At 45.1% G+C, this 24,377-nt stretch overlaps 1 protein-coding gene and 1 long non-coding RNA gene across 2 annotated transcripts; one reads left to right on the forward strand and one right to left on the reverse strand.

Moving 5' to 3' along the window:
* Nucleotides 1–250: 250 nt before the first annotated feature.
* LOC130020354 (uncharacterized) lies at nt 251–6,247 on the reverse strand. The gene is made up of 3 exons (XR_008791998.1): nt 6,002–6,247; nt 2,829–2,954; nt 251–1,330 (listed from the first exon to the last, which is right to left on the reverse strand). It is a non-coding gene; the product is annotated as an uncharacterized LOC130020354 (long non-coding RNA).
* A 422-nt stretch (nt 6,248–6,669) lies between these two features.
* GADD45A (growth arrest and DNA damage inducible alpha) lies at nt 6,670–9,675 on the forward strand. The gene is made up of 4 exons (XM_056110865.1): nt 6,670–6,923; nt 7,383–7,484; nt 7,674–7,911; nt 8,996–9,675. The coding sequence occupies exons 1-4, from the start codon at nt 6,880–6,882 to the stop codon at nt 9,107–9,109; spliced, it is 498 nt and encodes a 165-aa protein (XP_055966840.1). The 5' UTR covers nt 6,670–6,879; the 3' UTR covers nt 9,110–9,675.
* Nucleotides 9,676–24,377: the final 14,702 nt, after the last annotated feature.

Genomic DNA, 24,377 nt, shown 5'->3' on the forward strand with positions numbered 1-24,377 from the left:
AAAGAAAGAAGGGATAGAAAGAAAGAGGGATGGAGGGATGAGGGTAGGAGGAAAGAAAGAAAGAAGGAAAGAAGGAAGGAAGAAAGGAAGGAAGAAGGAAGGAAGGAGGGAGGGGGAGAGAGAAAAAGAGAGAAGAAAATTGGATTCCTTAGGAAAGTAGCATAGAAGTTGACTAAACTCAACAAATAAAAACAATAACACAGATGGCTCAACCAGAAATAGTTTAATGAATTCTTAGACAAGGAGTTAGCCTACAATCTGATATAACAATTTTCACTTAGATTGATTTTTATACTTATTGATTTTTAATATCAAAGCTTTGTTATCAATTTGAATTCTAGAACTGTATCAACAGTTGTGTCTTTTTTCCTACATTAAAATAAATTTAAAAATAAAAATAAATTAACACAAAGAAAACTGCATTCTTATTTCACATCATAGACAAAAGTTAATTCAAAATGCATTAAAGAACTCCAGATTAGGTCTGAATCCATAAAAATACATCTAATACAAACGTAGACAGAACTCTTAGGGATATGGATCATGGAGAAATTTGACTCCACTGGCAAGAAATAAATAAATAAATAAATAAATAATGGAATTACATCAAACTTAAAAAGGTTTTAACATGGCAAAAGAAACTGGCTAAAATAAAAAACACCCTACTGAATGGGGGAAAATATTTGTGCGCCATATATGCCAGATAAAAGACTAATCTCTAAGATCCATCAAGCACTCTCAAAACTCAATAACAACAACAAAACCAATAACCACATCAAAATTGCAAGCGGAGCTAAAGAGTAGACACTTCCCCAAAGAGGACGGTCTTAGTAGGCATATGAAAAAGTGTTCAATGTAAGTCAAAGAAACAGTGTGATGTTATATCATGCCAGTGAGAATGGCACATACCAGAAACACTTGCAACAAGTTATGTTGACAAGGATGTGGGGGGAAAGGGAGCGATAGCACAGCGGGTAGGGCATTTGCCTTGCATGTGGCCGACCTGGCCGACCCAGGTTCGATTCCTCCGCCCCTCTCAGAGAGCCCAGCAAGCTACCAAGAGTATTTCGCCCACACGGCAAAGCTTGGCAAGCTGCCCGTGACGTATTCGATATGCCAAAACACAGTCACAATTGTCACAATGGAGATGTTACTGGGCCCGCTCGAGCAAATCGATGAACAACAGGAGGACAGTGACAGTCACAGTGACACTCAATGTTGGTGGAAATGTCGTCAGATTCAGTCGCTATGGAAAAGTCTGGGGATTTATCCAAAAAGTAAACCCAGAGCTTCCCTATGATCCAGCAGTTCCATTTCTTAGCTTCTATCCCTATAAAACAAAAATATTGATTTGAAGAGATATATGCACATAGTGTTCATTACAGAACTTGGTACACTGGCCAAGACATGGAAACTACTGAAATGTCCAAAAACAGGTGAATGGACAAAGAAGCTGTGGTCTACACACACAATGGTATACTATGCAGCTACAAGAAAAGATGAAATCTTGCAGTTTTGATGCAACATGAATGGAACTTGATATCATGTTACGTGTTATCAGTTTACATGAAATAAGTTAGCAGGAAATGGACAAATACTGGATGACCACACTCACTGCTGTATATAAAGAACCAAAACAAGGGAACGGACAGTATCAAAAAATGATAAACCTTTGGCCTTAGATTACAAAACTGAGATTACCAAACATGGGTGGAGAGGAAGATGGGGTCATGGAGAGGTAGACCAGAAGTAACATGAGAACATTGGTTAAGGGTTGTAAACACTTTGGTGGTGACAAGGTGTGGTAACTATCAAAACCATAAATAACAACACTATTATAAATGTGTGACCCAAACTAAATGATTAAATTAAAAAATTTTTTAAAAGGTTTGCCCTTCAAGCCAGTGTTCTCCCTTGAACATGAGTTTTGCTGGCTTGTTTCCTTGTTGGCCTATTTCTACTCTGGAGAAGCCAGTATTCTTTCTTGAAAATACACTTCTTGACTTCCCCCCTTCCCTTCACATCTCTGTAGGTAAGTTTTCAATAAACAATGTTGAGTCATAAAATAAATAAATAAATAAATAAATAAATAAATAAAACGAGAGGGGGTAAAAAGTGCAGTGAGTCTTCATTGATGCTTCAACTGGTCACCACTGAGGTGGCTGGTAAAAGTGAGCTGTTGGGGGCTGGGGCAATAGCACAGCAGGTAGGGCGTTTGCCTTGCATACGGCCGACCTGAGTTCGATTCCCAGCATCCCATAGGGTCCCCTGAGCGCCGCCAGGAGTAATTCCTGAGTGCAGAGCCCTGTGTATTGCCGGGTGTGACCCAAAAAGCAAAAAAAAAAAAGTGAGCTGTTGATGGCAACCCAAGGTGGTTGGCTTTGGGCTTAAGCATCTGTGATTCCACTGTCTTCAATAGTAATTACTAAAAGAATTGCCATAGGATGACCATTTTTGGATCAGACAAAATGACATTAAAAGGACTGTATTTGGGGCTGGAGTGATAGCACAGTGGGTAAGGTATTTGCCTTACATGCGGCCAACCCGGCTCAATTCCCAGCATCCCATATGGTCCCTCAGGTACTGCCAGGAGGAATTCTTGAGTGCATGAGGGGTAGTAACCCCCATGCATTGCCAGGTGTGGCCCAAAAAGAAAAAGAAAAAATAAGGACTGTATCTGGTTGGAAGCTATGTAATAAATTACCACAAATCTTGTTTTTTTTTTTTGAAAAACAACACTTGTTCTTATGTTCTTATTTGTGGTTTTCAGAGTTTCTAAGAACCAAATCTCATCGTTTCTGCAGGTCAGAAGCCCAGGCAAAACTTACCTGAACTTTGTTCTCAGGATTTCAAACGCTCAAATCTGTGTTGGCCAGGCTGCATTTTCACCTAGAGAAGAATCCATTTCCAGTCTCTCAGGTGGCTGCAGCTGTAGAATTCATGAAAATCTGCTTCTTCAAAGCCCGCAAATAAGAGAATATCTGAATGCTTCTACTCTCTCTTCAGAGAAGGCCTAGGCCAAGAGACTTGCCTGATTGTGTGGGGCCTACCTAGCACAATTTACCTCCTAATATCAGAAAGGAAGGAGGAAAGAAAGAAAGAGAGGAAGGAAGAGAGGAAGGTAGAGAGGAAGGAAGGGAGGAAGGGAGGAAGAGAGGAAGGAAAAGAGGAAGGAAGAGAGGAAGGAAGGAAGGACAGACAATTGGTTGGGGACGCTAATTAAATCTGAAAAATTCACCTTTACCTAAGAGTGTGGTTGTACAACATCTTCCCATATTCACTCAGTTAGAGGCAAGTCATGGACTCCCCCTCCTCAATGGAAGAGGTACACATAGAGTTAACACCAGGGGTTAGAGATCACTGAGGTCATCTTAAAAGTTATCTACTACAGTAATGGTTCAAAAAACTTAACATTCATATTAAATTCAAATGGAAGCATTGATCCTAAGAGATATTACATTTTTAAGTGATAGTTAATTATGACTAAATTCTTTTCTGGAAAGTTGGCAGGGAGAGATAAGGGAAATTCAGGGGCCCATTTTTAGAAACTAAATTCAACAAATTTGCACATTAAATTATATCACGAACCTTGTGATTTTAGCAATAAAATGTAAACAGTTCTGGGAAAGCATATGATACATCTAAATTGTTGTTTAATTGTTGTTAAACAATGACCTCTAATATAGAATTAACAAGCATCACATTTCTCTCAGATCTTAAAAAGATTGTCTAATTTTATAATAAAATTTATATGTACAACCAAGAGAAAGAATATATGCATGAAAACAAAGTAAAGAAGGTATCAAAAAATTCTTAATATGTAAAGTAGGTAACAGTGCTAAAATATTATACCAACAGTAAAATAATGACTCAGAAGCATATATTTCTTTGTGCTCTCTAAATAAAATCATTTGGCAGTCTTACAAACATTACTATGATGTCATTTCAGGATTGGCTTAGGGTTACATGATTGGTTGGGAGTAATGATTTGACAAATTATTTTGACAAATAATTTTACACATTGGAGTTATTTAAACATATGTATTCTATACTGATCTAGGAAATTCCTCGGCTTTATCCTTAAATAGCAGCTTCTTCCAAGGCCAAAGAACATTTATTCATAAATATGATCTTCTAATGTCTAACTGCCACCTAACTGTAGTTAAATGCAGCTTCTCCTTCTAGCCAAGAGGACCAACTGTGAAGATGAGCAGCATGAAACATTCTAGATAGACTCAGCAATGAGGCAAAATGATGTAATCTCTCTGAGTCAGAAAGCATGACAAATGAATATTTTTGAATACTGGAAAGCAAGGCTTACCTCACAGAGAAAACCCCCACATTTGAACAAATCACTTCCCCACAAGACCACATACAGCATGCAGTATGGTTTCTGAGAGAGGGTCTAGGTCATGTGAAGGACATGCTTATGCCATGTTTTTACTGCACATAGCTGATTTGGGGCCATCATTAAGTCTGGGCTTCATCTGAGTCGGCATAAACAGTATCCAAGTGCCTCTGGCTTCCAGCTTCTGTTCAGATGACTAAAGTCATGGGACTTTCAGCAGAGTTAGCTGATGACAGTGAATCCTACTTTGTCCCCAAATCAAGCACGGGGACACCAGTGAGCTGGCCAGCAGGTTAAAGGCAAAGGAGCAGAAATTGTACAGTTCTTGGGAGAGCACTTTTGGTAGCAAAAACAAGGGGTTTGTTTGTTTGTTTATTTATTTATTTATAACCAACATGAAATGTAGTGAACATTCAGCCAATACATTGCAGGGACTGCTGGGTTCTCAGATCTTATTCAACTTTTAGCTTCTCTGCAACCCCATATTCATCTTGACTATGCTGCTGCCAAATTCAGAAATTGTGCTAGGTGCTGAGAATACCAAGTTGATACAGTTCCAGTCCGGCTATAAAGAAACTCACACCTATTACCTAATTCCTTGTCAGTTTGGCATGCTCACACTTTCTTCCAAAGAGCCTCTAAAAGCCCAGTGGATAGAACCCTCGAGTTCCTCGGAATACATTTCAACCCTAGAGTTCCTCGGAACACATTCAATCTCCAAATAATGACTCAGACAAGATTGTGTAATTCCGACTATCTGAAAAACAGAAAGTGCCTTAGCACCTGTCTAAATTTCAATTTTAAGAAATTTGTTCACCAAGGCATCCCAGGCTGAGACTGAAGGTGCAGATGTGAAATGTGCCAACATCTGGACGCATGGCCACTATCATTCCTTTGCTCAAACTGGATCTCTTGTTAATAGAATGGTTAGGGATCACGTGCAAAATGGCATCTCCAAAGGGTCAGAAAACTGCCCCCCCCCCCATAAACATCCCCATTAAGTTAAGATCAAGAGAGCAGGAGAACCTTCTGTCTGAGTGATGCAAGCACACAGGCGCCAAAAACTCAGGTGCCATATACTTTTGCCAAAAAAATGACTCCTGTGACCTTTGACCATATAATAATGCGACCTTAATAATGCAAGCATTGTTTTGAATGCAAAGGGGAACATTTTCACCACATTTAGGGGCTTCTGTAGGTTGAAGGAAGGTTTCTGCATCGGTCCCCTTAACTCTTGAAGGCAAGAACTTTCAACCTATTCAGTGAAAGTATAGGCATTAAAGTTTGCTTTCTGAAAATTATTGCTTGCTTTCCACCCACAGGTGGCCATTATCTCCAAGAGGAAAATTCAGCATATGACTAAAAGGTCCTATAGCTCCAGCTCCGTGATTCAGTCTCCAACTTCAATAATGCACAGTGAGATCATAAGCCCTCTGTGGAACCGAGTGAGGTACTCGCCTGGTGAGAGGCTGCACGGGGCATATTGATAGCTTGTGTCATAAGTGGGCGAGCAACATTTGTCTCTTAGCTGGTGAGGGGTAGACAGAGCCCCTGGACGAGCTCTGGGTAAGGTGAGGCAGGGTTGAAAGCCTGAGACACACACATGCTCACCGGCTCCCGCGATCACTCCCCACCACCCCCACCCCTACTTACCCACTGCTTTCTGTAAAAAAAGATTGCAACTTGTTCCCTTGCCACTCCCGAACACAAATGTGTTGATTTTTCTTTTTTGGAGCTTCCAAACCCTCGCCGCCACCTTCCCAAAATAAACCAGCCATCGGGGCACCGAAATTATACTACGACTAATAAGCAGCTCTGCTTAGACTTACATAAACAACACTTCTGAGGTAAACTTTGCCCCAGAGCTCTGGACACACTCTTTTTATGTAACCTGCTTACTAATAATTACTAGACTTGGGGCCTTAATCCTGGAAATAGAATTTAATTGCATCTCCTAAAAACAAAAGAGATGAAAGGAAAATTAAAAAAAAAAAAAAAGCGCACCAATTAGAAAAAAAAAAAACCAACTGGGCACCAGCTCCAGTCCAAGCTAAAAACATCCGGGAAGCATCCCCCAGCCCCCACCAGCCTTGCAGCCGCCAACACCTCCCCTACCCAGATCCCACCCGCAGGAATCGGCCCGGACCCGGGTCCCTCCCGGGCCCCGCCCTCGCCCCGCCCCTCGGCTCCTCCCACTTCCGCAGGGTTCCAGGCGCGGAGGTCAAATCGGCGGAGCGGTTGATTTGCATAGCCAATGGCTGTGCGCATGCAAATGAGGCTGGAGGTGGTTGGCTGCGGGCGGCGAGGATAACACCCGCCGGCCGGCCTTTGTCCTTCAGTGGCTGGGAGGCAGCTGCGGTGTCGGCGTCGCGGTGGGTGGCGAGACGCGGCGCGGGGAGCGAGCGAGCCAGCCCGGCGGCGGCCGGAGGAGCCGGGCAGGAGCGCGCGCACGGAGCCGGCGCCCGCGCGCCCCAGGTGGCAGGAGCAGCCCGCACGCCGCTCTCTCTCCTGGAGGGAGCTGCAGTTGCAATATGACTCTGGAGGAATTCGCGACTGGAGAGCAGAAGATCGAAAGGTCGGTGCGCTTGGAGCCCCTCTCCGAACTCGTGCCCGGGGCTGCAGAGCAGGAGGTGGGAGGCTTGGCGGGGTGGCGAGCGCTGAAAAGTGACCCGGGAAAAATCCCCTCGCCCTGCTCCCGCGGGGACTCTCCGCACGCCCTTTCATTCTCCAGTCGGATCTTTTTTTCTTTTTTTTTAAAAAAAAAAAATTTGCGTTGGATATCGTTTTTTTTTTTTTTGCATTGCACAGAACTGCCCTGCCGGCGCGGGGCTGCACCCTGTGGCTGTGCCTTGGTGGCACCCCGGGACAGCTGGAGTCACAGGGGTGAGGGTCACCCGAGATTACAAGGAATCCAGGTGTCAGGATGTTTGTGCGCTTGCCAAGGAGGGGTGCTGGGCAGGGCGTGGATGGGGGCGGGGGACGGTCCCCGCAGAGGGGACTCGGGACCGACCCTCTGGCTCTCGCGGGTTTGCAGGATGGATAAAGTGGGGGACGCCCTGGAAGAAGTGCTCAGCAAAGCCTTGAGTCAGCGCACCATCACCGTCGGGGTGTACGAAGCGGCCAAGCTGCTCAACGTGTAAGTGGGGACCCCCCCCCCTCCCTCGCGTGAACTTCGTGGCACCTTCCTGCCCGGGCAGGACTCCCTGAGGCTTGTCATCTGCCGCAGGGTGGAGGGGGTGGGGTGGGCGCACGCGGGGCACGGGGCGAGTCTGTCCCTCCCCACGGGGGAGCTCACACGCCCCTCCACCCCAATCGCTGCCCGCAGCGACCCCGACAACGTGGTGCTGTGCCTGCTGGCGGCCGACGAGGACGACGACCGGGACGTGGCCCTGCAGATCCACTTCACCCTGATCCGGGCGTTCTGCTGCGAGAACGACATCAACATCCTGCGCGTCAGCAACCCGGGCCGGCTGGCCGAGTTGCTGCTGCTGGAGCCCAGTGCGAGTCCGGCCAGCAGCGAGGGCGCGCAGCAGCCCCTGGACCTGCACTGCGTGCTGGTGACGGTAAGGCACGGGGGCGCGGCGGGCGCGCGGACCGGCTGCTGCAAGGCTTGCAAGAGCCGCGAGGGTTAAGAGGCGGGCGACCTGGAGGGGGCGGCTGGACTTTCAGCCGAGATGTGCTAGTTTCATCATGGGGATTTTCTCGGGGACAGAACATGTCTGAGCACGTTGGCGGCTGCCAGCAGCGGAAGAGATCCTTGTGAGTCAGCACTGTGGGTCTAGCTACTCCCTACCTACATCTGCACTACCTCCCGTGACTAATTCCTTCAGCCGGGCAGATTAGATTAAGCCAAATAAATTCCTGGCTCGCCCTCATTAAGGAGTCAGCTTCATTCTCTGCCAGGGCAGCTAAAAATAGAAGTGGTGGAGGAGACAGACCTTATTAATTCCCTAGAAATGCATTAAGAGGATGGAGTGGAAATTTTTTTTTCTTTGCAACTTTTTGCAGTTTCTTTCTTTTTTTTTTTTAAACATGAACGCTTTCCCCTCCCCCTCCCCCCCACTCATTAAACCTTCAGGTAATTTCTATGTTTGTAGATAAATCGGATTGTTTTCTCTTTGAACACTTGAATCATTTTGACTGGTGTAGTGACATGACAGTTCGGTTATTTTGCAACTCCATGAAAAAAAGGCTATTTGGCAGAGTAACAGGTGGCAGGCGGATCCAGTTAACTGCTCTGTAGCCCTCATCTTTGTTTTGCACTCACTGCCTGGAAATATTTCCCAGTGGTTTCAATCAGGGCTCAGGGTTACAAGTTTGGTAAAATAAGTCTATGATTGGTAGCCGAGCCTCCATATGCAAAACTGAATAAATATGATCATGCAAACGTTTATGCTTCGGTGGGTTGCAGGTGTTCAGACCTTGTGAGGATGTCAGAGAATTACCCTTAAAGGATTTTGCAGGAAACCCAACTCCCTAGAAGAAATTGTATTTGTTGTGGTTATAACTGGTCAGTGTCCAAGAGCCAAAACTATAGAGTGTACATGTCTCTTCTCCTTAAAGGTGGTGAAATTATTAGTCAGTGCTGACTTTTTCTAAATCGTAAGTTCACCGTTTTCCTTTTTTTTTTTTCAAATTTGTTCTCAGAATCCACATTCATCACAATGGAAGGATCCGGCACTGAGTCAACTTATTTGTTTTTGCCGGGAAAGTCGCTACATGGACCAGTGGGTGCCAGTGATTAATCTCCCCGAACGGTGATGGCATCTGAATGAAAATCACTGAAGCAAATTGCACTGAAGTTTTGAAATACCTTTGTAGTTACTCAAGCAGTTACTCCCTACACTGATGCAAGGATTACAGAATTGATGTCGAAGGGGCTGAGTTCAACTACATGTTCTGGGGGCCGGAGAGAGTGATGACTTTGCAAGGTGGCAAGAGGTGAAAATGAAGAAGGAAGCTATGTTGAAACCAGTACAAGTCCAAAGGAACAAAAATTACAAAGTACCAAGCAGGATGGAAAACAAACTCTATTATAAATTTGGGATGGTTGAGTTACATTTTAAATACACCAAATATGCTTTGTAAAAGGTTTAAATGTGCCACAGGCATTGGGGTACTTTTGGCTCATATTCCCTCAAGTAAAAGGAAATCAGAAAGGGTTAATCCTATTTGAAAACCATATTTTATTGTTCTTTGATGAGATGTTCATTCTCAAAGTTTTATTATAAATCCTACTAAGTTATTTTATGATGTGAAAGGTTATTTATGCTATAAATTTTTGAAACCTGATACCTACAATAAACTGGTTATGGATAATTGCATCAGTTCTGAGTATGTGTTTTTGTTTCTTTTCCCTTGGACTTAAAATGGGATTTTCTACAGTAAAATCAAAACCCCTCTGAAACCATATATACAGTATATGTGTTTCTACAGGTGTGTGTATATGTATGTGTGATACATACATTTTTTCCGCTTTTAAACACTTGGGCTGGCCACGGGGAGCGACTTCTAATTTTTAATCCTTTGAGAGTTGTTTAACTGATACCTTGATTGATATTACAGCTGAAGTCAGAAAAACAAAGGTGATTTAAGGGTTAGTGGCAAGGGGGGTTGAAGAGATAATACAGCGGGTAAGGCAATTGCCTTACATGTGGCTGACCCGGGTTCGATCACTGTCACCCCATATGGTCTTGGAGTCTGCCAGAGGTGATCCCTAAGTGCAGAGTCTTCAGTACGCCCTGAGCACTGCAGGGTGTAGCCCACAAACAGAAACAAACAATATAGAGTGGCAGGGAAAAGTGTGAGAACTGAACTGGTGAGATCTTAAGTACTAAAATATCATGCAAAAAAAATGCTAAAAGAGGCAGAGGAGAGAGTGGTCAAGGATTGGCAATATTTTTCATAAGAAGAGAGGTCACTGGGATCTTCACCGCGTTCCAAACTGTCTCAGCTAGAGGAGAAAGATGTTGGTACCAGTGATGATGAGTTAGTGCAAAACTTGGCAGCTGGAGTTGGTGCAAAGCAGTGATGGGCTGAGAGACCAAATGCTGGGTAGGAAACAAAAGAATGACTGTGTGCACCTCTGGTATAGAAAGCAAGGGCAAGATATGACAAGGTAAGTGGGAGTCAGGCTGGGAAGGACACGCCACATCCCTTTTGCACTGGGGCTCCGTTCTGTAAACTCTCGGCTGCCTGCAAAGAGCCAGCGACTCCACCAGTCTGCTCAAGGGAGATAAGGCGACTTGTGCGAGAAGTTATTTGGGATAAGAGGGTGTAGTAAGAGGGCTGATTAGGAAGTGACTAACAGTCAAGGGCTGTGCATTTTTGCAGACCCCATTGAGGGAACAGGGAAGTAGCCTGACAAAAGGTGCCTGGTGCCCGTGCTCTCTTTCCAGGGCTTCTAGCCCAGTGGCTCTGGTTCTGTGGAATCTGATTAATTTTGATCAGGTGGGAGGGCTGGAAGCAAGAGACAGAAAAGGTTTTAGCAGAACAATCGCTGAGTAGCTGGTAGAAAGGTCATGGGCAGGTGTGGGCCAAGAAACTGCACACGGAGTAAACCAGGCCGCCAGCCTACTTTTTGCTTCTCCATCACCCTCTTGACTGCCATCTGGTCCCCATCCATGCCATAACTGCATGCAACCCAAGAAAAGGAGACCAAATCAGAAACTGAATCCAACCAATAGTAACAACAACAGAAACCGGCTGTATATTTTATGAACAAAAAGGCTCATTCATATTGCAATAAAGTTTCTAGCCATCTGCTAGAAAGGTGGGTTTGAGACCTTATTTAGGCTTGTCTTGTTCATTTGAGCCAAAACTCAACCCCAAAATAACAGGTGTTGTATATTTGTCTTTTCCTACCAAAAGATAGCTGAGTTTTAAACAGAACTGTCCCCTTCCAATCAAAGTAGGGATTGTCAATTCTTTTGCCCAACATACTTGATTAAAAACCTTCTGCAATAAGAACTAAACTAGGAAGGTAGGAAGCAAGGGAGGAGCATTTTTTGCTTGCAGAGAAGGACATGGGAAGCTAACCGTATTGACCTCATACATCAGTTTGTTTATCTGTAAAATGGACATAAAATTACCTGCCTTGCAAAACTGTTGCCTCTCCTAAAGGTCTGTAATGTGACTGAAGGTAGGAACTGATGCAGCTCAGTACTTTACAGTAGGCACTAGTTGAGTATTTTATTAACTGGATAAATGGTCTAGGTATAATGAGTGCAAGAGAGGTGGCATTTAATACTGTCTGAGCTTTAGAAAGTTGGCTGCTTAGAACATACTACATACATAAATGTATCTTTTTTTTTAATAGAATTTACAGATGACTTATTGATAAATGATTTCTTTATTAGTAAATTATGATTTTAATGGAATATATGCTTAATAGATTAAAATTATATTATTTACTTTAATATATTGAATATATAATTGCAATCCAGGTATAATTTTAATTTATATGTTAGATTATGTTTTTTTTATTTTTTTTTTATTAGTGAAACACCATGAGGTACAGTTGTAGATTTACTATTTTTTTGTGCTTGGGTTTCGATTATACAATGATCAGATACCCATCCCTCCACCAGTGCCAATTTTCCACCACCATGGATAATATCCCCCCACCCCCATCCCCCCATCCCCTCCTGCCTCTGTGACAGGGCAATCCCCTGTGTTTTCTCTCTCGTTTTGGGTGTTGTGGTCTGCAAAAGAGGCATTGAGTGGCAAACATGTTCAGTCCATAGTCTACTTTCGACATGCATCTCCCCTCCTGGGAGGATCCTCCTAACACCCTTTATTTGGTGCTCCTTTCTCTATCTGAACTGCCCTTTCCGAGAAGAATGCACATCTCTAAATCCATAGTGCTTCGTGACTTGAAGTATTGGCATGCATTCTTCTGATTTCTTTTTTTGTTTCAGGATAAAACCTCAACAATTAATGCAACGCAGTTGTGGGTTTTTTTTTTTTTTTTTTGCTTTTTGGGTCACACCCGGCGATGCTCAGGGGTTACTCCTGGCTCTGCACTCAGGAATCACTCCTGGTGGTGCTTGGGGGACCATATGGGATGCTGGGAATCGAACCTGTGTTGACCATGTTGGCTGCGTGCAAGGCAAACGCCCTACCCGCTGTGCTATGGCTCCAGCCCCAACGCAGTTGTTTTTAAGTTTGATGTGTTGTTTTTCTTTCCTGATTGACAAAGTCCATCTGAACTGAGAAATTTACTCACGAGACAGTTGGGTTTGTTATAAATAAGAATGTAGGGGCTGGAGTGATAGCACAGCGGATAGGGTGTTTGCCTTGCACGCGGCCGACCTGGATTCGATTCCCAGCATCCCTTATGGTCCCCTGAGCACCGCCAGGGGTAATTCCTGAGTGCAGAGCCAGGAGTAACCCCTGTGCATCGCCGGATGTGACCCAAAAAGCCAAAAAAAAAAAAAAAAGAATGTAAGAGCCTCCTAGCTCCAATTGATGTGAATACTCTTCAGCTGTAGCTTTAAATTCCCTTAAACATACTTACTGTAAGTGGTAGAAATATTACAAGAACAAAAATCCCCTCATCCACTGAGGGTGTGTTAGATGTGGAAAATACCTGTTTTTTCCATTGGCAACTTCACCTCAGTGTCAGAAATAGCAGGCTCCTCCTTTTCATAATTAACCAAGGTCCTCAAGAAGTTAAACTTCTATAATGAAAGGACTTGTGAAGGTCACTAATCTAGAACACATTCATTATTTCCCAAATAAAGGGAAAAGGGAAAGCAATGTTTGTACAGTATCATTTGGAAACATTTCCAAGGCATGTTTTGAGATGACTTACTCTAACCTTGCCTAATCATTGTTTCCTCAATTTTCAACGATACGGGGGAAATTTGATTCTTTGATTTATGGCAGAACTCGGCAGAGGTGAGTTTACTTCAAGCAAACAAAACTCCACTGGTATGACAGAACGCCAGACCAGTGGCCTTCCAACTAAGTTGAATCTTTTTTTATGCTTTTTAGCAATCCTTAGATAAACCACGAGAAACTATGAAAAGGCTGTATTCATGAAGACCACTGGGAAATATTTAAGGGAGTGTTTACTATGGGCAAGGGACACTGCTACTGACATTGGAGTCTTCAGAAAATCTAGAGCCATGCTCTGACCTCAAAGAGTTCAAAGTGAGACATTCATCAAATGACAGAATCCCAAGCAAAAATGTGCCCAGTAACATAAGCAAGGCCCGGGAAACTGCAATGGGAGTTCAAAGGGTAGAGATCTCTGCAGCACATATGGGTACGGAATCAAGAAAAAGGTTTTTTTCCTTGACAGAAGCTTGCATAGTATCTTGCAAACTACACAAGTTAGCCTTCTTGGTTACTGAATGTAATTCTGAGGTGCTTTGAAGAATACATAGCTGTTGCCTACAGGCGTGTTTGTCACTTTAAGAAGTTTATAATCAAATCAAATGTTCTCAATCCATTCATTCCTTTAGCAGTCTTTTATTGGGGGCTGGGGGAGGGCCACTTCTGGAAGTGTTTGGGGGACCATATGGGTGCCAGGGAATGAAGCCAGCGCTTCCAAATACAAAATACACCCTCCAGAGTTTCTCCACAGGCTAAGCGTAGTCAAAGAATACTTGGCATGGGGGGAGGCCCGGGTTTGATCCCAAAACACCTCTAAGGAGTGACTTCCCAGCAAGGAGCCAGGAGAAACCTCCTGAATGCGGTCCCCAAAGCAAATAAATATAGAAATAAATAAGGCTTGCACTTCAGTCCTTTGAGTTAATGTCCACCCACTTACTCCATCCACCCACCTTCCCATGCTCCTGTGGTGCCTGGTCCTCTAGTCCGGAGCAGCTCCCCCTGGCCATATGACTCGGACCCAGCAGTGTTGAGGTCACCAGGGTCCACCCAGCCATGCTAGGGGGACGGAGGGGGCATTTGGTTGGCACCAGGGGTTGGAGCTGGAGCCTTCGGCATGCTTGGCATCTGCCACTGGGCCATTTCCCTGGCCCTGCTTTAACACTGCTGAATCCTACACTCTGGAGAAGCCAAAACACATGGACCCCCTCTCTCTGCCCGGCGTCCTCTTGTTCGGAAGAGGCATACCCACTGGCTCCAGGATCCAGGTTCTCTCAGAACAGCTGAAGTGGGGAAGGCGACAGGCGGCAGCAACCTGTTTGGATGAGGTGATGGAAACATGCTCAGAAGCAACTGGGAAGATGGCAGGAAGCAAGGACGGAGGAGGGGACGGGACCTGAATCCTGTAGCCAAGTCGAAACCTGGTGGCCAAGAGCAATTTGGCTCGTGCACTGTTCAATTGTTTCAGAACAGTTGTTGACAATTCATTATGGAGACATTTCTTAGAAATGTCTGCCTTTCACCTCTTCTCCCCCCAATACCTAATCACAAACACTCCAGGTGATTCTTGTTTTTTGTTTGTTTGTTTGTTTGTTTTGTTTTTATTTTTCTTTTGAGGAGCAACACCTGGCGATGCATAGGGTTACTCCTGACTCTGAACTCAGGAATTACTCCTGGCAGTGTTTGAGGGACCATATGAGATGCTGAGAATCGAACCCGGATCAGCTGCGTGCAAGACAAACACCCTCCCCGCTGTGCTATCGCTCCAGCCTCACCAGGTCACTCTTGTGGTCAGAGAAGTTCGAGAAACGCATTCATGGAGTTCTTCTGGTTGAAATTCAGCCCCAACAGGCTGCCAATCACGGGGCAGGGACTGGCTGGAAAGGGTGCAATTTTTTTTCTCCTCATCCCCTGATGTCAGCCCACCAGACTCTGAGACATACACACATTTCTCTGCATGGACCCCAGAGATTCCCAGGGAAGGAGGAGAACCAGAATCATCTGCTACTGGGAGACAGAGTTGGGCTTGATGGGTTTGCTGAAATGATGAGTTGGCTAAGGTCATGACTGCCAAAATTGCAAGAGCCTTCCGTGAAAGTTGGGAGGGTCCACTCGTGACTACTGGCTCTGAGAGCATGCTTGAACGGGTGGACCAGCAGACACAGGAGGCGTCAGCTAGCGCTGGACACTTGGGATGAGACACATGAGGAGCTGACAGGCATATGAGCAACTTCTCTGTGCCAAGCACGAGGCAGAAGCTCAGGAAAAAAACACAGTTCCTGCTTGTCGCCCATCTAGTTGCACTTTCTGCCTTATCACGTGCTTTCAGTTTTAGGCATTCCTTTGATTTCTGGCGAAGGCGACTGAGGCTCACAGAGGTCAAGGACACCTCTAAAGACATCTGGCGAGGAAGGGGACAAAACTCAGACTTCTACTGTGAACTCAACTCTCAGGAGTTCTCGCGAAGAAGCCAGCCAGACAGCCCCGGGGAGGAAGGATCTAATTGGATCTAATCTTTTACTTATCCAGTAAGTGGGACAGAGCCTCAGGAAAACTGAAGAAAGAGAGAATTCTAAGAACTCTTCTTTCCTATTGAGAAGCTCCACGTCGGCGAAGGGAATCTTGTGTCCCTGGGTGTTTTTACCCGGATTTAGCTTCTACCATTCAGTGTCTGAGGGAGAACTAACTGCTGAGAAGCAGCCGCGTGTCTGGGCGCTCAGCACCTAATGATGCCACTCAGTTAGGACCGTCTTGGCATCATCAAAAGAACTTCCTGGAGAAGGACCTTTTGACTTTATTTTGCTTCCTTCCGTAACATCCTAGGACAGAGCTGGGCAAAAAGAGAAGTAAGAGGGGCTGCAGCGATACCACAGCGGATAGGGTGTTTGCCTTGCATGTGGCCGATCCGGGTTCGATTCCCAGCATCCCATATGGTTCCCTGAGCACCGCCAGGGGTAATTCCATAGTGCAGAGCCAGGAGTAACTCCTACCCATCGCCAGGTGTGACCCAGAAAGCAAAGAGAGAGAGAGAGAGAGAGAGAGAGAGAGAGACAGACAGACAGACAGACAGAGACAGAAAGAAGAGAGACACAGAAAGACCAAAAGAGAGAGAAACAAAGACAGAGAGACAGAGAGAGATACCAAGAGAGACAGAGAATCAGAGACAGAGACATAGAGAAAGACCAAGAGAGAGACAGAGAGAGAAAGAGACAGAGAATCAGGGACAGAGACACAGAGAGAGACCAAGAGAGAGACAGAGACACAGAGATAGACCGAGAGAGATAGATAGAGACAGAGACAGACCAAGAGAGACAGACTGAGAGAGACAGAGAGAGAGAGATAGAGATTCAGAGACTCATGCTCATCAAGTCTCCACCCCATATTCCTGCCACGAGGATCTGTGTTGCTTGATAGTCCAAATTTCTTCAGAACCCTGAGCTTTTTCCCGCAGAACTTTTGCTGCTGAGAATATCTTTCCCTTATTCTTCACTTGCGCAGGAGGAAGAGAGTGGCTTGGAATGCCTTCAAGAGCGTCGAAGAAATAGCTAAGAGGACGAAGAACCTCCGGCTCCAGGCACACCTCTTTGATTCCACTGTTCTTCCTGCATTAACATACACCTCAGAGACCTGGGCCCTACACAAACAGGATGAGAATGCTATTCGGGTCTCCCAAAGAGGAATTGAAAGAGCTATGCTTGGAATATCACGTTTCACTCAAGTGAGAGAAAGAATCCGGAGTTCTGACATCTGTCGAAGATCAAGGATCAGGGACGCTGTCTCATTTGCCAAGGTGTCGAAAATCAGATGGGCTGGTCACGTAATGAGATTTAAAGACGACCGTTGGACTAGAGCTGTTACAGACTGGATTCCACGGGATGTCAAAAGACCGCGTGGCCGCCCACCTACCAGATGGTCAGACTTTTTCGTCAAGACCCTGAATGATCGGTTTGAGGCTCTTTGTGTTCCTAGAACGAACAGACGCCATTGGGCTACACTAGCACGTGACAGGGACAAGTGGAGACATTACTGGTGCCCGCTCGAGCAAATTGATGATTAATGGGAAGTCAAGTGACCAAGTGATCAAGTGATTCTTCACTCACAAACTCCTATTCGTGCTTCAAAGCCCAAGTGATGGATTGTCTCCTTTGAGAAACACCTTCTAATGCCAAGCTTCTTATAACAGCATTTACTGGCTTGCATAGTAATCTGTGCAGGTATCTAGCTGCCCAGTTCCACTTTCCTGGAAGATTCTCATCCTTTCTGGGTTTATTCTAGGATATACTTAGCACCCTGCTGGTGGGAGAGGAGCATTCCTACTAGGAACCAAACAAAAGAATGAATGACTCATTGACTGGCCTCTAAAACCCCAAATTCTCTGTGTTTCACACCCAATGTCTGAGTGGGCTAGTTCTCTCACTTGTTAAGTTTTTATGAACTCATCTTGAAAGGCATTGTTGGTACTTTAAAGGAGGCGTTCTGTTCACCTCATTCTAGTCATACCTTTCTACGATTCATTTTTCCTCAAATTCTTTCTAGTCCTCCTGATGAGTCAGTAGTTCAAGTATCAGGAAGCAATTCCTTAAATACCTTTTAAATGCCTTTAATTACACGCAGCAAATCCACGTGTCCTTCTCTGACCCCAGGTACCAGCCTCTGGTGCTGCTTCCTCTGATTTTCTTTGATTCAAGGAGGAAAAAATGATGCAGGAGACCTAACTTGCTTCTAAACATAAATGGCCCTTTGTTTGCAAACTGACAAAATTGAAAGCTAAAAGATGTGTTAACTATCACCTATCTCAAATCCTTTCTAAAAATTACATCCTTTTGGGGCTGGAGCAATAGACAGCACAGTGAGTAGGGCTTTTGCTTTGCACGTGGCCGACCTGGGTTTGATTCCCAGCATCCCATATGGTCCCCGGAGCACCACCAGGAGTAATTTCTGAGTACATGAGCCAGGAGTAACCTGTGCATCGCCAGGTGTGAACAACAATAAAAAAATTACATCTTTTTTTTTTTTTTTTACTTTCTGAAAATCAGGCTCGGAAGCATAAAGGTTTTGAGGACACACAGTCCGTCCGTTAGACCCTACATTTCCTGACTTTATGACACGTGTTCTCTCTCTTACAAAACCCCGACTACCTGTGAATGCTGCAGTTCTGGGAAAAGCCAACAGGAGACTCCTTTTCCCTGCGCCCATCTCTTATGTAAAGAAGGGGCAGCAGTGGAGACTGCAGGGGATTGTTGAGAATTAAATGAGTGAATGAATACAAAACGCTGCAAACACACACATATACAAAAACAAACCAAACAGCACCCAGTATCTGGCCAGACAACATGCTTGCAATAGGGTATCAATTGTTCTGATCGAGAACCAAGAGCAATGCCTTCTTTTTAATTAAAATTTTTAAATTAAAAATTAAACACCACCTATGACAGAGAACATTTGAATTCTATTTTTTTTCTTTTTGGGGTCACTCCTGGTGATGCACAGGGGTTACTCCTGGGTTTGCACTCAGGAATTACTCCTGGTGGTGCTCGGGGGACTCTATGGGATGCTGGGAATTGAACCCAGGTCGACCACAGCTCCATACCCTCCAGTTCTATCCACCTGAAAGAGCAGTGATGCAGAACTTACTTGCGTAACTTATCTTTGTTGGTTTATTTGGGTCAGAGTGATAGCACAGCGGGTAGGGGGCTTGCTGGCAGTGCCCCCACTCCAAGAAAATAAAATTCTCAAAAACTGTCTTCCTCTTTCCTATTCAAACCATGCCACAAAGGTGATGCTTCTGGCTCAGGGGTATGAACAAGTCTGAGAAGTTCATGGCTCAGATGGAGGGTTAAGTAACACGGACTCTGTGTTAGACTGCGGTGTGGGAAGGCTTACATACGAAACCATACAAAATGCCCTGCCTGCTGTAAATAGCAGCTCCCACCTCACGCCCTGATCACCTCTGTGCTCACTTCTGTAAATATTGACAGATGTTGTCAGCATTAAATTGTTTTATTCAGAACAAAGCAGCTCTAATGCATTCGCTGTGGGAAAATGTTTCAAGTTTACATGTAGAATTGATCTGTGGCTCTTGGGTGATTCTTGGGGTGCAGTTCTCCAAAGGGATGTGTGTGGCTGCCAAACTGGAAAGTGCCTTGATAATCCGTGTTGTACCTGAGTATTGTGTGTTGTGTATTGTGTATTGCTATTGTGTACTTACTTTGATTTGTCTTTTAAGTTCCTCTTAGAAACAGTCACTTCTTGTGCTTGTTCTAGTTTTCCTGGTAAAACATACAACTTGCAGAATATTGTTCAATGTATCTTCTTCCTAAGTATTATATGCCACTTCTACTTGGGGATCTTTACCCGGATCTGAGGGAACATGAGTGTTAAGTTCATCTATGTTGGGCTCGCAGTGGGGTCCATTGTCCACCTTTGTTCATGAAGGCTTTTCCCCGCAAAACAGTTTATAAATCCACAGAGCATTCATTCTGTCACATGATTAAAGACCAATACTAGGACCAGACTGAAGGTCTTTTAGTGCCATGTTCTTAAACTACTTTACACCTGTGGCCAGCATCTGTCCTGCATATGTGTCCACAGATGGGCAGTTCTAACCAACATGATAGACCAGTGGTAATGTTTTTTTGTGGGGTTGGGGGGCACGGCATGATATACCTGGCAATTCTCAGGGCTTACTCCTGGCAGGTCTTGGGAGATTGAACCCAGGTCCGCCTCATGCAAGGCAAATTCCCTATCTGCTAAACAATCACTCAGACCCCCTAGATCAATGCTTTTTCAACCTCCCCACAGGCTCAAATCAGTGGCTGAAAATGCTATTTTAGTAGTGGGGGTCATCACATTTCCCACCAAGTAGGATGTCTGCATGGGGAGAGATGAGGGGGACTGAATCTAGAAACCAGAGGAAGCAACTTACCCATTGGAGTCTGACCTGCAAATGTTTAAGACTGCCAAGCCCTCGCTCTCACCCCTACAGAGTGTGACCACTGCGGTCATTTCCATCATAGATGGCCGAGGAGAACGTACAGGGTAGTGGAATGCTGCCGATGTAAACTTCTCCATGACCCCTAAAATGCTGCTATCAATTTCTACCACTTAGAGCTCAGCTTGGCTCTTTCCATACATACTTCTAGTTTGCAGCGTCAATGGTCTTCATGGCTGACTACACAAAGTCATTAGCATTTTGGCTGACTTTATTTGGGCTGCGTTTTCCTCCCAGGCAGAGAAAAAATTGGTTTCTGACAAGGTTGATAGTGGAGATGCGGGTTCCTGAGACCGACTGCACGTTTGCCCAGGGCTGGTCCATAGTTAAATGGTCTTTGATAGACACAAATGACTCAGATAAAGTGACAGCAATTGCTGCCAACAGAAGGGTGCATGTGAAGGCCGTTTGCTTGCTAATAACACTAGTATAGGGGTACAGTAGCAAGTAGGGATGTGCCCCCAAGTGATAGCCATGCCAGAGTGGTCAAAGAATACCTAGAGCTGGTGTTGAAAGCAGGTTCTATAAACATGCTGAAAAATATGGTCTATCGCAGTTATAAACCTGTTCACAGGAGGGAAATTGAAGAAGGAATACTCAGAAGTTTCTCCATTGAGCTCCAAGAAAGTCTCACCCAACCCCAATGATGCTTAAAGTGAATATCTATTATAGAGTCACTGGCCCTGCTGCCAATGAGAACAGAACAGGCCATAGCCAGGAGGGTGGAAAGGCATGGCGGGCCCCTGTGCTTCCACATGGGCCCATGGGCTGAGTTTCTTGTTCCTGACATGGAAGTCATCTTTCACCTGTGTGTTTTAAACTGTGTGTTTACTCACACAGTTGCTACCCTTTCCATCCCCCTACCCTCCCACCTTGCTTAATCGCTACCCAACTCCTTGGCCACGCCCAACCATCTTCCACCGAGAGGCACGTGAACTTGTGGTAATTTGGTCTGAACCAGGCCAAGTGCTGGTCAGGGCTGCCTTCGGTTCTTGATCCAAGACTCTTGGTTCTTCAGGTCCCTCCCACAAGGAGCTCAGCCATCTCCGGCCCCTTCAGAACATGTGAGCACTGATATTCTACAGCAGGGGTCACTGATATCACTTGACCAGTTCATAAGCAGGTGGTTGTCATCAGCTGCCCTCCCCCACTCCTTCTTTTGGGCGGTGGTGTCCTGCCTTCCACTTGGGAAGGGACTGAGAAGGAGGGCAGAGTACCTTTGACCAACACTGGGTAAAAATGAGTCATATATGTATCTAATGACTTCTCCATCTGTTTTCTGTTGCCATGGTCACAGTTGGGTCTCAGGGTGGCATGGGAATGATGTGGCTCTGGACACTGGGCACCAGTAATTATACTTCCTTAATGAACCCCATGACTGCACTGCCCTGCAGAGCACTTCTCGTCTGCTCCTGCCATTTCCCCACAAGACTGCAATCCTATGCACCCATCAGGAGCCTCCCTCCCTCCCTCCTCCCTCTCTCCCTTTCAGTACTTCCTTTCTTCCTTCCTTCTCCTTCCCTTCCAATTCTCCCTTCCTTCCTTTCCCCTCTCTCCCTTTCAATCCTTCCTTCCTTTCCTTCCTCCCCTTCTAACCCATCTTTCCTTCTTCCTTCTCCCTTCCAATCCTTCCTTCTCCTTTCCAATCCTTCTTCCTTCCTTCCTTCCTTCCTTCCTTCCTTCCTTCATTCCTTCCCTTCTCTTCCCTCCCAATCCATCCTTCTTTCCTTCCTTCTCCCTTCTTTCCAATCCTTCTGTCCCCCTCCCTTCCTTCTAATCCTTCCTTCCTTCCTTCCTTCCTTCCTTCCTTCCTTCCTTCCTTCCTTCCCTCCCTCCCATTTCTTCCCTCCCAATCCATCCTTTATTATTTCCTTCTCCCTCTCTTCCAATCCTTCCTTCCTTTCCCCTCTCCCTTTTAATTCCTTTCTTTCATTCCTCCCCATCCCTCCATTCTAATCCATCCTTCCTTCCTTCCTTCCTTCCTTCCTTCCTTCCTTCCTTCCTTCCTTCCTTCCTTCCTTCCCTCCCTCCCTCCCAATCCATCCCTTTTTCCTTCCTTCTCCCTCCCTTCCAATCCTTCCTTCCCACTCCCTCCCTTCCAATCCTTCATTCCTTTTTTCTTTTCCCTCCCTCCCTCCCTCCCTCCCTCCCTCCCTCCCTCCCTCCCTCCCTCCCTCCCTCCTTCCCTCCTCCCTTCTAATCCTTCCTTCATTCCTTCCTTCCCCTTCCTCCCTTCCAATCCTCCCTTCCTTCCAATCCTTCCTTCCCTTCCTTCCTTCCTTCCTTCCTTCCTTCCTTCCTTCCTTCCTTCCCTCCCTCCCTCCCTCCCTCCCTCCCTCCCACTCTCCCTGCCTCCCTCCCTCCTCTCACCTGAGTTCCAGCTCTTCCCCTGGCACTCCACGCTGGGTTTTGAAATTTTGATACCTGTCACTCCTACCTGACTGGATGATACCAATCCCTCAGAGGGGTTGGGATGCTGCAGGTTGGTCGGTAGTAACTGTGGATACAATTGGGAAGGGTTTCCTGTTTGCATAAAAAAGGTGGATTGCGGGATGGAGTGATAGCACAATGGGTAGGGCATTTGTCTTGCATGCGGCCGACCCGGGTTCGATTCCCAGCATCCCATATGGTCCCCTGAGCACCACCAGGTGTAATTACTGAGTGCAGAGCCAGGAGTAATCCCTGTGCATTGCCAGATGTGACACCAAAAAGAAAAAAAAAAGAAGGTGGATTTCCAGGGGGCTGCAAAGTGATTTTTTTTATTTGACAAGGGAGCACTAGGTGGAAACCCATCTATAAGCCCTGTGTGTGGGTCTTAATGATTTGAGTGTCCTCAGAGCCTGTCGTTGAACAGCTGTTCTCAGCAAGTGGTAATGAAGTGGAAGAAAAGGGGATAAGGATTAGTCTCTGATCTGACCAGGCGAAACCCCAGTAGTAGGGTATATACAAGAAGGCACTGACTCAGGCACGAGATCCGCAGGGCTTTGAATGAAACAGATTTCAAATCTTGTACACACAGTCGCTGTGAAGTAAATGCTTTTATTCTTCCCATTGGACAGATTTCCAAACAGAGATCACAGTGTTTGAAGTTAATATGATGCCGGACAGATGAGGGGCCACAGGAGGGTATAAAAGAACAAAATCCCATCAATCATATATCAAATGCAAATTTACTGCGACATCCAGAGAATATATGTTCATAGTAACATGGCTAATAAAAAGACATCATTACAGTAATCAAGTCCACAAAACCAGGAGAGGAAAAAAAAAAAGCTGAATAACGAAAAGTCCTTCCAGAAGCTACAGATGAGCTGTCCTACTGACAAACCAATTTTCTATCTGAAGCAGCTGATAGCACCAACACGTTGACAGACCAGTAGAAGGGTAGTAGGTCACAGAGGGGACATTTGAGAGCACAGAGGGAGCGTGGTTACATAGACTTAAAAGTCCCTCACTTTACAGCTGGAAAAATGGAGGCCCCAAGAGATGAAGGGCCTGTCCAGAGTCACGTGACACGGGCACCTGAAATTGGCTGGAATTTGCTCTAGGTATATGACAGGCCACCATCCAACTCTACAGAAGAGCTCGATTTTCATAGACTTATCATTCTACCTAATTCAATGGAATTTCCCCCTATTGACAGGTCTAGTGTAAAACAATCAACATAATTCATAAGATGCTCTGCTATTTTATTTACTGAGGAAGGACTGCTGTACTTCTCAGGCCTATAAAGATCTTAAATTAAATTCAGAGAAATCCCTCTGACATGATCTTAGTTGTAAATTGGTCAAGGAGAAGGCATCTGGAGAAAGAGTTTGGCACATCTACCTAAACTAACCTATGCCTTAAAATCACTGAATCACTGGTATAAGAGTTTTGTTTTGTTTCGTTTTTCTGACACTTCAGTAATTAGTAAAGTACAAAAACAGATTAAATAGAGAGAACAAGAATCAGGTCTTTAAAAGTATGGCACTTTTCACTGTAATAAGGTAAAGAAATTTAAAAACCTGACTTTTTGTTAGGAAAAACAGCTACAACCTAGAGTTTATGAACCCTTTTGGTATATAAAGAGTGAGAGTTGTTCAAAATGTGTTTCTGAAAAAAATATTTTGGAGTCATGACTTTTTGTCTTGCTTTTCTTATCAGGGTTCTGAGGCTCAACTGGATGGATTATGAACTAATGAATATACAAGAAGGAGA

The sequence above is a fragment of the Sorex fumeus genome, unplaced genomic scaffold (assembly GCF_029834395.1).
Source record: "Sorex fumeus unplaced genomic scaffold, SorFum_2.1 ptg000011l, whole genome shotgun sequence".
Classification (NCBI taxonomy): domain Eukaryota; kingdom Metazoa; phylum Chordata; class Mammalia; order Eulipotyphla; family Soricidae; genus Sorex; species Sorex fumeus.